The sequence below is a fragment of the Plasmodium sp. gorilla clade G2 genome (assembly GCF_900097015.1).
Source record: "Plasmodium sp. gorilla clade G2 genome assembly, contig: PADLG01_00_34, whole genome shotgun sequence".
In the NCBI taxonomy this organism is placed as follows: domain Eukaryota; phylum Apicomplexa; class Aconoidasida; order Haemosporida; family Plasmodiidae; genus Plasmodium; species Plasmodium adleri (nom. inval.).
Genome location: NW_021628883.1, coordinates 550 through 15,434, shown reverse-complemented (window position 1 = coordinate 15,434; position 14,885 = coordinate 550). Strand labels below are relative to the sequence as shown.

Here is a 14,885-nt window from a genome sequence, read left to right as displayed (position 1 = left end):
TATCCAAACACCTAGTGGTAATCACAATATAGTGGTACACATATTTACACAAGTACACGTGGTGACACAAACACCATAGTGGTGACACACGTACACGTGGTATCACAAAATTATTGGTATCACAACAACATATAGGTTATACCAGACAACAATAGTGGTATCGACATGAGTATAAAGTACCACGTAGTATGATAGTGTTCCAGGGTTGCATATACATCAAGACAATATATCATTATGTACCAACTATATATGTATGTACACGTGTATATGTACCACTTTGGTATTACACTACGTATATGTATCAAGTATTATTAACACGTGAGAGAGTACTCCAAAATATACCACAGGTGTTAAATACCAAAATTCGAGAACGTGGAAGTGACTGAATATATAACACGTGTTAAGTACGAAAAAATAAAATTTTTTAATACTCGAATTTTTTAAAATATTAATACCGAAAAAAAAAAAAAACTAATTAGAACACACTATAGGAATAAAAAAAATATTATATAGAAATAATTAAAATATAATTTCAAAAAAAAAAAAAAAAAAAAAAAAAAAAAAAAATATATATAAATTATGAACACACTATAGAAAATATATATATATATATAACACAAAAAAAAAAAAAAAAAAAAAAAAAAAAAAGATCAAGTTACACGATATATATAAAAAAAAAAAAAAAAAAAAAAGGAAGAAACAAGTTACACATATAAAAAAAAAAAAAATTCACACAATACAAAATTTAAGTTCGAAAAAAAAAAAAAAAAATAAAATAAAATATGAAAAATCAAAATATCAAATTCAAAACCTAAAAACTGAAAATATCAAAATTCAAAACATGAAAATCAAAATATCAAAATCAAAATCTAAAAAATCAAAACCTAAAAAATCAAAACCTAAATATCAAAAGCATAAAAATGAAAACCTAAAAAATCAAAACTAAAAAATCAAAACCTAAAAAATTGAAAACCTAAAAATCAAAATATAAAAATATCCCAATCAAAACCTGAAAATCTAAAAACATAAAAATCAAAAACCTAAAAATTGAAATATCAAAATAGGAGAATCAAAATATCAAAATCAAAGGCATAAAAATCAAAATATGAAAATCAAAATATGAGAATGAAAACCTAAAAGTCAAAATATCAAAATTAAAAACATCCAAATCAAAATGTCAAAATCACAACATAAGAAATTAAAATCAGAAAATAAAAATATGAAAATCAAAACCTAAAAATCCAAACACACAAAAATCAAATACATCCAAATCAAAAACCAAAAACCTAAAAATCAAAACTTAAAAGTACAAAAGCATAAAAATGAAAACATGAAAATCAAAATATCAAAAGCGTAAAAATGAAAATGTGAGAATCAAAAACATCCAAATCAAAATATGAGAATCAAAACATGAAAATTCAAAATATCCAAATCAAAGCATAAAAAATAAAAACATAAAAATCAAAACATAAAAATGAAAATATCAAAATCAAAATATCAAAACCTACCAAAATCCAAACACACAAAAATCAAAATATGAAAACCTAAAAAATCAAAACCTAAAAATCTCAAACTCACAAAAACCAAAAAACCTACAAAAACCAAATACATCCACAAATCATATACACCCAAACACCCAAAAATCAAATACACACACAAACACACAAACACCCCCAAAAACCTACACAAACGTCAAAAATATCATCAAATACATAAACACGAATACACAAATACGAATCATTTTACTAAGTTCCTATGTTCCTATTTGTTCATACAAATTCAATTATTTGAAATTTCATATATATATAAATATATATATCTATATACCCACAAATATATATATATATATATTTGTGGTGTGGTGGTGGCCGTACTATGTGGGTATCAAACACATAGTGGTACAAACACATATATATAGTGGTATACATATACATAGTGGTGACACACATATAGTGGTATCACATATACATATATATATGTAACCACATATATTGTGGTACTACACTTATATTACGTGGTATACATATCGTGGTAATATTAATACTCGTGGTTACTTTTTCTGTGGTAATATTAATACTGTGGTAATATTGATACTGTGATACTATTAATATTGTGGTATATTATATTTTGTGGTATAAGTGATACCGTGGTCATTATATTACGTAGTGGTATAATATATATATAGGTTTATAGGTTTATAGGTATATATATATAATATTATATTTTTCATAATATATAATATTATATTTCATATTATATTACATATTATTTTATAATAAATTATATTTCATATTATATTATATTTTATAATAAATTATATTTTATAATAAATTATATTTCATATTATATTATATTTCATATTATTTCATATTTCATATTCAAATATATTTTATAATACATTATATTTCATATTATTTCATATTCATATTATTTTATAATATATAATATTTTATATTTCGTAATATATTATTTTATATTTCATATTCAAATATATTTTATATTTCGTAATATATATATATTATACAACTTATACAAAAAAATACAAAAAAAAAATACAAAAAATACAAAAAAAAAAAAAAATCTTATATATTTCGTATATCTCATCATATCATATCAAAATATATATACATACAAATAAACATACCGTGATATATATTTTATCTACAACATATACTATATATATTAGTGTTTTTGTGGCGAGGCGGAGACGACACGAAGAGGCGACACGAAGAGGACATAGAGAAATAAACATATATATATTTTATATTTTGTATTTTGTTAATAGTTTTTATTTTTTTGTATTTTTGTATTTTTTTATAAAAAAAAATATATTACATATATTTTATATTTTTTTATATGAAAACATTTCGAAAAATATATAAATATACAAACACAAATTTTGATATATATATAAATATATATCGATACCTATTACATATGTATTTTTATATATGTATAAAAAAATACGTATTCTTATATATATATGTATACATATATATATATAATAGTATCGTTATTAATATTAAAATTGATAGTAGAAAATAAAAATAAAACTAATAAAAAGAAAAAAACAAATATAAAAAAACAAACATAGATATACATATATATATTTTTATGTATTTATTATATATACACTATAGTGGTATATTCATAATAATATCATTATGAATAGGAATGATAATATCATTATATTCATAATAATATAATATCATTACAAATATACATAATAATATACATAATAATATTATTATAATAATAATATCATTATATTCATAATAATATCATTATATTCATAATAATATCATTATTATAATAATATCATTATGTATATTATTATGTATATTTTGAAATGATATTTTCATTATGAATATAATGATATTATAATTCCTATTCATAATGATATTATTATGAAGATACCACCACATATGTTTATACCACAATATTTGTACCACTGTATTTGTGTACCACTATATTTGTACCACATGTATTTGTATACCACTCTATGTGATTACCATGGCACATGTGGGCAAAAAACAGAAATATCTAATATATTTTAAATGCAAGAGATAAAGAAACATATGTGTTTGTAAGTGGGGATGTTTGACACTACATGTAGGTGTTTGTATGCCACTGGTAATTTTGTGATGGTGATATTTTCGTCAAAATGGGGGCAGAACAATCTAATAACAAAAGTAGTATTTTAAAAAATATCCAATATTTAACTGAAGGTAACCGGCCTAACGCTAAATTAATGTATTTTGATTATTTGAATTTTCTAAAATATGAGATCGATCATGAAGCATGGAAATGGGAAATATATAAAAAAAATATCACTAATAGTGGTAAACTTACAGAGCAACAATTATTTTGCGGATGGAAACAAATACAACAAAAAATATTCGATAAAGTCAAAAGTAAACTAATGTCTCCAAATAGAAACAAGTATAAATGGGAAAATGATGTAGAACCACTAATAGATATTAAAGGAAAAACAGTATTAGGCATTGAAAACTGTAATACATTAAGTGTAACTATTAAAAAAGATATACCAGAATTAGACAATAATAGTGGTATCCAAATTATAAGTTCACCTACTAATTGTAATAGTTTAAAAACTGCACCAAATTTACATATACCTCTACGTAGACGAGCATTGTTAGTTGAAGGAATATATAAATATCTGGAAGAAATTAATCAGAAAATTACCAGCAGAGATAGTTTACAAGATGTGCTAGAGGGTAAAATAGACGCCAAAACTAAAATAGGAGACGTTGCAGTTGGTCTTAAAAAAGATATGATTGAGGGGTTAAGTACTGAATTTAGCAAACTTATAAAACAAAAACATAATAATAATCATGATGCGTTTTGTAAAGAATGGTATCTAAGTATGGAAGATTACCATACATTATTCTTAGGAGACGATGTAGTTGAGGAAAATGAAACTAAAGGAATTCAATGTCTAATAGAACAAATTGAAACCAAGGTAAGAGATAAACAGACATTTAAACAACGATGGAGTTCTCATTTTAAAACTATTGTACAAGATTTGCAAAAAACACATTTCAAAGACCCAACTAAGGGAACACCTTGTCAAATTGACAAAAGAGAGAAAACCCAATGTATTCGTTTTCTTGAAGAATGGGCTGAAGAGTTTTGTTTACTCAAACGTGATTTAGGCCAAATGTTGGTGGATGAGTGTGGAAAAACAACACCTGGAAAAAGTTGTGAAGGTCTATGTGATATATATAAAACGTTAATAGACGTATCTAAACCGTATTATGAGAATTATAAGGAAACATGTATGAAAGCAGAATATGGATATGATCAAAACAAAAAGGACTTACTAGATGGTTTCATAGATGCAGTTAGTAGAAGTATGGATCAATGTTGTAAAGATAATGGTGACTGTAACGACAAAGAATTATTTGATCTTACTAATGATAAAAGTAATATAAGATATAACTGTATGTGCAAGGAAGGAACACATACAAGTACGAGACATACAAACGCAGATTGTCAAAGAGTCATAAATGCTCATGGTACTGTCGCTGGCCAAGCGGTTCCTCCACCCGCACTTAGTTCTTCGTCACAAAGTGTTGGTGCTGCTAGTGCCGCGTGTGGCACAAACAAAAGTGGCGTATCTGTAAATACTATAGCAACTGTTATTCAGACGACGACACAATCGGAATCAAAACAGGGTGGTAATGTTGGTCATGTTAATGAGGGGGAATTAAAAGCTGAATTAAATCAAGCAAAATTTAAAAATGGTAGTGCAACAGATGTGGGTGGAGATGCTTGCAAACTGGACAAAGAAAAACATACGAATGATAAACGTGATAAAAATGAGAGAACTGAAGGTCCGTGTCAAGGAAAAGGAGGAGGTGACGGTATTAACACAAGATTTGAAGTAGGAACACAATGGAAAGCGGACGCAGCCGGTATGCATGACAACCATCAAGATGTTATAATGCCTCCACGTCGTCGTCATATATGTACTTCGAATTTAGAAAACCTGGACATGAATAGCCAAGGACTTAAAGGTAAGAGTGCCAAACACACATTATTGGGGGAAGTATTGCTTTGTGCAAAATATGAAGCAGAAAAAATAATAGAACAGTATAAAGATAAGAATAAAGATAACAATGGAAACGATATTCTAAAAGACCCAAATCATCAACAGACAATATGTCGAGCAATGAAATCTAGTTTTGCAGATATTGGGGATATTATAAGAGGAAGAGATATATGGGTAAAAGAACAAGGTAATAAAGATATTCAAGAAAATTTGAAAACAATATTTAAAACCATTAAAGACAACGCTACTCAAGGAACTACGTATTCCACTGAACAGGCCCCATATACAAAAATTCGTAATGAATGGTGGGAAACAAATCGTGACAAAATCTGGGAGGCTATGAAATGCGCAGGAAAAACAGATAATTTAAGTGGAGAATGTCAATACAATGCTCCTACTAGTGGTACTGGTCCTGGTCGTCGTCCTCGCCCTCCTGGTGTTAATTCCACCCCTTTTGATGACTACATCCCGCAACGTCTACGATGGATGACCGAATGGGCCGAGTGGTACTGCAAAACACAAAAGAAACACTATACTGATTTAGTGGGGGCGTGTAGTGAGTGTAAAAATGGTAATAACAGTAAATGTGATAGCACCAAATGTAAACAATGCCAAGATAAATGCAAAGCATATAGTGAATTTATTACAAAATGGAAAGAAGATTGGGAAAAACAAAAAGAACAATACCAAGAATTATACGATAAAGCAAAAAATAATAATGGTACTGGTAAGGATGAAAATGAGAAATATCTATACCAATTCTTAAAGAAATTACAAACAGCAAATAGTGGCAATACCACGTATGATAGTGCAGCGGGGTACGTACATCACATACTTAAAGATATGGAGTGTCAGGGACAAAAATATTTTTGTGGAAATAGTGGTGACGCAGAAAATGTGTTCCGTAATTACCCTAGTGATTATGTGACGGCATGTAGTTGCGATAGTTCGACGCCATGTCAAATAGTGGGAGACATATTTAACGAGTATGAGACAAAGAAAAAAGTGGGTGAATGTAATCAAAAATTTGATCCAGCAAAAGCAACGACTAATCCTTATCCAGGGTGGAAATGTGATGCAAATCAGTTTGAAAGTGGTCGTGAGGACGGTTGTATTCCTCCTAGAAGACAAAAACTATGTTTACACTATTTAGCAGATACTACGCAAACATCAAATATAACTAAACCCGGAGGTTTGAAAAATGCTTTTATAAAATGTGCAGCTGCTGAAACTTTTCTTCATTGGAAATATTATATAGAACATGGTGATGGAAAAGGTAAAAATGTAGATACAGAATTAAAAACGAATGGAACTATCCCTGATGATTTTTTACGTTCTATGATGTATACTTTTGGTGATTATAGAGATTTATGTTTAAATAAGGATATAAGTAAAAAAAAAAAACCCAATAATAAGGATAATAATGATGTGGGTAATGCAATAGATAATATAACTAATGCTTTGAAAAAAATTAATGGCCAACCAAATGGTCCAGAACCTACTGAATCTACACGTCAATCCTGGTGGGAAACTAACGCCCCACATATTTGGGAAGGGATGTTATGTGGGTTATCACATGCTGCGGGTCCTAGTGAAAAAGACACTGTACAAGGAAAACTTAAAACCACATACAAGTTTGACGAAGTGATGTTTGATACCACCACTGGCGGTAGTACCACTGGTGGCACGTCGTTACCACAGTTTGTATCTCGGCCTCAGTTTTTGCGCTGGATGACCGAATGGGGGGAACACTTTTGTAAAGAACACAAAAAGGAGTTTGAGACACTAAGTACGGCATGTGAGAAATGTAATGCTACTCCTGGTAAGGATGGTAAATCAACCTGTGATAAATATGGACCAGAATGTTCAGGATGTGCAGATCAATGTAAAAAATATAAAGAGTTTATTGATAAGTGGAAACCTGATTATGAAAAACAAAAAAAAAAATACAAAACAGAAAGAACTAAACCTCAATATACAACTGCTGATAGCGATGTCAATAACGCAGAAGAAGCTCATGACTACATAAACAAACAAATGCAAAAAATATGTAACAGTGGTACTCATATTAGTTGTGATTGTATGAAAGAAAAGTCACAAAAACCACCAAATAGTGTTATGCCCCAAACGTTGGACCAATACCCACCTGGTAACTACGAGAATCAGTGTGAATGTGAACAAAAACCCCCTACACCACCCACATGTACGGGAAATAAAATTCTTGATGCGGCAAACCACCTACAGTACGTGGCCGAGTTGAGTGTGGTTGGTAGTAATTTGAGGGGCGATTTGTCGAAAGCAGAATTTAGAATTAAAAATAATAGTGGACCTAAACTGGAGAGCAACGATTATTGTAAATTTAGAATAGAAAAACATACGAATGATGTTCGAAGCTATACTCCTAAATCTACTCCTAGTACAGGTGAACATCATGGTCCTTGTACTGGAAAAGGTAAAAAACAAGGAGAACAAAGATTTATTATTGGAGATAAGTGGAAACCTGGTGGCACGGATATGCGTGATGGACATAACGACGTTTTATTGCCCCCAAGAAGACAACATATGTGTACCTCAAATTTAGAAAATCTAGATCTGGACGATAAAGCGAGCGGTCTCCTTGGCGCTAGTGTTAATGACTCGTTCCTTGGTGACGTGTTGCTTGCCGCCAAATATGAAGGCGACGATATTGTCGAAAAACATCTAAGTAAAGGTGATAAATCAGGCATATGTAATGCTATGAAGTACAGTTTTGCCGACCTAGGGGACATAATTAGGGGGAAAGACATATGGAGTGGTAACCACGATATGAAGCAGTTGGAACAACACTTGGAAAAAATATTTGAGAAAATTTACGAAAAACATGATGGAATTAAAAGCAACAAAAAATATCAAAGTGGTTCCAGTGAAACCCCCAAATACAAAACCTTGAGGGAACATTGGTGGTCGGCCAACCGCGACCAGGTGTGGAAAGCACTAACATGCAATGCTCCCGCGGAGGCAGATCTATACATACCATCACCACCTGGTGGTACCACTACAAAAAAGTGGGAACGTTATAAGTGCGGCCGCGAGTCGTACGTCCCGCCCGACGATTATATTCCACAACGATTGAGATGGATGACTGAATGGTCCGAAAGTTATTGCAAACAACTAGAAAGGAATTTTTGGTGGGTCAAAGCATTTTGTCACGCGTGTCAAAAGAATATAGCCAAAGGGAAATCGGATACCACTGTGTGTGAGCGATGTAGAGCTAACTGTAAAGTTTATAGTCAACACGTTAAAGATTGGCAAGGTGATTGGGAAACACAAAAAAAACAATATGAAGAATTATACCAAAAAAAAAGTGGTGGTAATACTGATGATATTAAAAAAGAACATGAACAATTTTTAGAAAAAGTAAAAAACAACAACAAAAGCCTTTGTGATGGTAACAATAACGACAATAGTGATTACAAAACCCTATCTGACTATGTTACATCTATGGGAGGAAGTACTTATTGTAATGATACAACGCAAAAAAAATTTGATAACACTAATAGTAGTGATGAGAAAAGTGTATTTAAGGAAAAACCTAAAGATTATGAAGGGGAATGTAAAGAGGAAAAGAAACCAAAGACACCTACGACGACACCTGGAGTACCAGGATTTCTCCCACCCAAATCCAAAACAAATCCTGAAGATATATGTAAAACGGTGAAAGACTGTATTGAGGAAAATGAAGGAAAAAGAAAAAGCCAGAACGGAGATTGTAATCCAAAAATAACAGGTGCAAACGACACAACATATCCTAAATGGGATTGCGAAAATAATCAAGGTTTAATAGGTGATAGTGATAAAGGAGCATGTATGCCTCCTAGAAGACAGAAATTTTGCATACATTATTTGAAAGAATTGAAGAGTACTGAATCTAAAGAAGAATTGAAAGATGCTTTTATAAAATCTGCAGCTCTAGAAACATATTTTGCTTGGGATAAATACAAAAAGGATAAAAAAAATGAAGATCCTTCAGCAGAAACAAAACTTGATGAACAATTAAAAAATGGTATTATCCCTGAAGAATTTTTACGTTCAATTTTTTTTACATATGGAGATTTCAAAGATTTATGTTTAGATAAAGATATATCAGAAAAAAATTCAGGTGATGTTCAGAAGGCAACAAAGAATATAACTGAAATTTTGAAAAACAATGGTGGAAACACTGACGAAAAACGTAAAGAATGGTGGGATAAAAACGGTCTAGATATATGGCAAGGAATGTTATGTGCCCTATCACATGGTACGAGTGAGAAAAGCGCACAAAGTGAAATTCAAAAAAAACTTAACAATAATTACAAATATGATCCTGAAGATTTAGATAAGGGAATTGCTAAATATGTCCTCTACAGTCATACAACTCCTCAGTTTTTACGTTGGTTTACTGAATGGTCAGAAGAATTTTGTGAACAACAAAGAAAACAGTTCGCACAATTATATAGTAAATGCATGAAATGTAAGATTAAAACTAGTAACCAAAAAGCATGTGAGAAAAAAGACGACTGTACAGAATGCCATGATCAATGTCCAAAATATACATCTTTTATTAAAAAATGGAAACGTGATTGGGACAAACAAAACCAACATTATAATAAGGTTAAAAAACAAGACGAATATATGTATGCTCCTTTTGTAGATGAGGACAACCACGCATATGAATATTTGTACCAATCGCTGGAATTACTTGGATTACATAATAATTGTATGCAAGAAAAAACGTCACAAAAAACGTCACCTAGTGGTGACAAACTCCCCGCATCGTTAGATGATCTACCAAAAACGGAATACCAAGAGAAGTGTGATTGTCAGGAGGACACAACAAATAGTGGTACATCACCTAGTGGGAAACCAGATGGTAGTGGCCCACCAACACCTGGCGGTGGCGGTGAACCCAAACCTATGCCAAACCCGGATCCGAGTCATCCGGGATCAACACCTAGTAGGACGGGAACACAGTGTGAAATAGACAAATATGTTACGGACAATGATAGCACAAGAAGAACTAGTGGGGGTGGTTGCAATGAAAAAAAGGACGAAAGTTGGAAATGTGATGCAGGTCAGTTTAAAACTGGTATTGATGGACCGTGCATGCCTCCTAGAAGACAAAAAATGTGTATTCATTATTTACAAAATTTGAATACTGTAACAGGTAATACAGAAGAAGAAAAATTAAAGAATGCTTTGATGAAATCTGTATCGCTAGAGACATATTTTTTATGGAAAAAATATAAAGAAGATAAAGAAAAAGGAACTCCACCAAAAAGCAAAGATGAACTAGAAAAAGAATTAAAAACTGGAAAAATTCCTCCTGATTTTTTACGAATGATGTTCTACACGTTAGGAGATTTTAAAGATTTCATAACAGGAGAAGATTTAGGTAAACATACAAATAATAAAGATATAGGAACAAAAGTAAAAGCAATATTAGGTAAACAAAATAGTGTCCCCAAAGAACCTGAAGATTGGTGGGATACTATTGAGGAAAAAGTCTGGAATGCAATGTTATGCGCCTTAACACATGGTATGAATGACAAAGACAGGGTAAAAGAACAACTGGAAAACCAAAACAACTACAAAAGTGTCAAGTTCGGTGATGGTACCACTGGTGTGAAGTTATCCACTTTTGTGGCTCGACCACAATTTTTGAGGTGGCTCACCGAATGGTACGACGATTATTGCAAAGAAAAACACACAAAATTGGAAGAGGTAAAAAACACATGTAAACCACAAGGTGGTAAAGAACTCAAATGTGATGGTGACTGTGAAACTAAATGTAAAGATTACACAGAATTTATGAGTGAGAGAAAAGGACATTGGGAAAAACAAAGTAAATACTATGAACAACAACAACAACAACAAAAAAGTGTACAAACAAATGGATATACTGAAAATGATGCCAAAGAATACTTAAAAGACAAATGTAAATCTTTCACATGTGGTGACAAACAACAAAGTGGTGCCACACCATCACCTAGTGGTACCAACCAAGTGGAAGAAAACATCACCGCGTTGACACAAATACCACCACAACCATATTATGATGCCGATGTGTATTGTGGGTGCAAGAAATTTATAGGAGACGACAACAATTATGGGGATATTTCGGGGAAAAGTAATTGCGATGGTTTACAAAATAAAGTAAATGGAACACCTGGGATTAAATGGATAAACAGTGAAATGGCAGGAAATCAGTATTTGACGCAACGTGGATTGACTAAACATGAATATGTACCTCCTAGGAGACAACATATATGTTTTCATGAACTTGACAGCACATCTGGTCAAGTTAATAGTAAAGAAACGTTACAAAAACAATTAATGAAAGATGCAGCAACAGAAGGGTACAATTTAGGACAATATTATAAAGAAAAAGAAAAGGAAACAGATGAACAAAAAGCAAAAAAATATGCTTACGACGTCAGTCCATGTAGTGCAATGAAATATAGTTTTCTTGATTTAAGAGATATAATATTAGGAACAGATAATTTAGAAGATCCAAAACAGGGTACCGAAATAAATTTGAATAAAGTATTTAACAGTGGAAGCCAAACAAAGAGTGGTGATCCCGGTAGTCAGGAACGTATAACCTGGTGGAACGATCACCAGAAATGTGTATGGGAAGCAATGAAATGTGGATATAAAAGTGGTAGAGATGGAAATAGTGGTACCAACAATAGTGATGACGACCTAGCAAAGTGTACCACTATGCCTAGTGATACCGACTATCCCGTGGCAGACACACGTGATAGTGGCAAAAACTACCAATTTTTACGATGGTTTGCCGAATGGGGCGAAGACTACTGTGGTCACTACAGGAGGGAGTATAAGAAATTACAAGATGCGTGTACGAGTTGTGAGGTCAATAATGGTACATCTGGTGGAACTAAAGCAACATGTAAAACCGACTGTAATAAGTGCCAAAACCAATGTGCAGAATATAAAACATTTATTGAAAAATGGAGTGATCAATATAATAAACAAAAGATAAAATATAGTCAGCTTCAAGGACAAAAACCATATAAGAATGATCCGGCCGTGAGTGGTTCAACCCATGCCTATGAATATTTGAACAAAAAAATAAAAAAATTTTGTAAAAGTGGTACTAATATAAGTTGTGATTGCATGAATACTGTGTCGTCACAACCCCAACCTAGTGGTAACATCCCCTCATCGTTGGAATATCCCCCAAGTGGGTATGACCAGAAGTGTGGGTGCGACAATAAAGTGGTACCACCTACGCCAAGTCCACAGGGGCCACCTGGGCCACATACACCAGGACAAGACACTGGTCAAACAACTGGTCAAACCAACACAACAAATGGACAAAACCCCAAACAAGACCCTGATTCATCTGGTGGTCAAAAACCTGTTCCCGATCCTGGTAGTTCTCGAAGTGATCCAAAAAAAAAAAATTCGCCACCACAAAAACCTGATGACAAAGATTTGGAGAAATGTCCTGATACTAATCAGTCATACTGTAATTATTATGGAAATAATAGAAGATATCAATGTAGAGGAAAAGCACTTAATAAAGATTTAAATGCTTGGACAAATAGACAAGTAAAAGTTCCTAAAGGTAAAAGTACAGAAATTTTAGTTCCTCCTAGAAGAAGACAATTATGTATTGGTGAATTAAGAAAGTTAAGTGGTCGATCCCCAAATAAAGAAAAATTGAAGGAATATCTTCTTCATACTGCATACAATGAAGCAAAACAATTATCTGCATATTATGGTAACGATCATACAAAACTGTTAGATGCAATGAAATATAGTTTTGCTGATTATGGAAATATTATTAAAGGAGATGATATATTTGACGATTTAGAACTTGTAAAAAAACAATTATATGAAATTTTTAAACAAGATAAGAATGGAAATGCAAATGGAAATCCAACTGAAAATCGTAAGGAATGGTGGGAAGAAAATAAAAAACATGTATGGCACGTTATGTTATGTCATTATGAGGGAACTGATAAAGACCAGTATTGTGATGAATATAAAAATATTGAAGAAATTCCTCAATTTCTACGCTGGTTAGAAGAATGGGCTAAAGAATTTTGTGATGAAAAAGTAAATTTAGCAAAAAATGTTGTAGAACAATGCTTAAAAAAACTTCAAAACCAGAATCTTACCAAAATTAGTGAGATACAAAACAAACAATGCCAACAATTATTGAAAAAATATAAAGATTGGTACCTTAAAAGAAACGATCAATGGAAAGGATTACAAAACGAATATGCAAACTATAAAAAAAATAATGGTTCGTCAAAGATATTACCACCATCAGAGGCAGATGCCGAAACATATCTGAAAACAAAATGTGTTAAATGTGATTGTAACTATAATGATTTAAAAAAAATATCTGATTATCAAGAAAAAAAAAAAGAGGAAGAATTATTGAAAGAATTAACTTTAACAGCTAAAATTGATAGTATTGTTCCTGAGGAAACAGCCACTTATAAAATTTTAACTCTTGGTGGAAAGGGACCAGAAATTTTAAAAAATGTTATTGAAGGTACTCCAAAAATAATTTCTGAGGCTACTGACTTTGCAAAAGATGTTGGAAAACAAGCAGCTCTTGACGTTGCACAAAATGTAATACCAGTTGGTATACTAGCTGGAAAATACCTTTTAGGTGGACTAGACAATATGTTGAAATCAATTAAAAATAGTTCCCAACAGACGACAAAGGACCAGTCACAGAGTAGCAACACGTCACCACAATCCCCCCTAGAACCCTCTACCCCATCATCAAGTGGATCACAAAACCCATCAAAACCTAGTGTTACCCCCCCAAATGTGGTGACATCTACCATTCCTCCTGTGGGGATAAGTTTTTTTTTAGGAGCGATTGCTTTGTTATTTTATTATATGAAGGTAAGAGATGTTTATATGTGTGTATATATATGTATGTGTGTATATATATGTATGTGTGTATATATATGTATGTGTGGGTTTTTTTATGTTGTAAATATGTGTTTTATATATATATATATATATATATATATTGAAATATAGTAAGAAAAAAAAAATTAGATATATATATATATAAAAAAAAGGTATATATTGGAATATTTTTGTTAAAGAATAAATATATATAGATGAAAAATATTTCAGAAATATTAAAAATATAAATAAAAAAAATGAGAAATTTTTTTTTTAAATAAAAAAGAGATAAAATAAATTCAGTTAAAATAAAATTAAAAAATGAGAAATTTTTTTTTAAATAAAAAAAAAGAGATAAAATAATTTCAGAAATTTCAAAATATATAAAGAA

The 14,885-nt window shown here is 31.2% G+C and overlaps 1 pseudogene across 1 annotated transcript; it reads left to right on the top strand.

The window, feature by feature from the left end:
• The first annotated feature begins 3,664 nt into the window (after nt 1-3,664).
• On the top strand, nt 3,665-14,485 carry PADL01_0025800 (annotated as a pseudogene). Its single transcript has one exon. A coding segment is annotated over exon 1 (10,821 nt).
• Nucleotides 14,486-14,885: the final 400 nt, after the last annotated feature.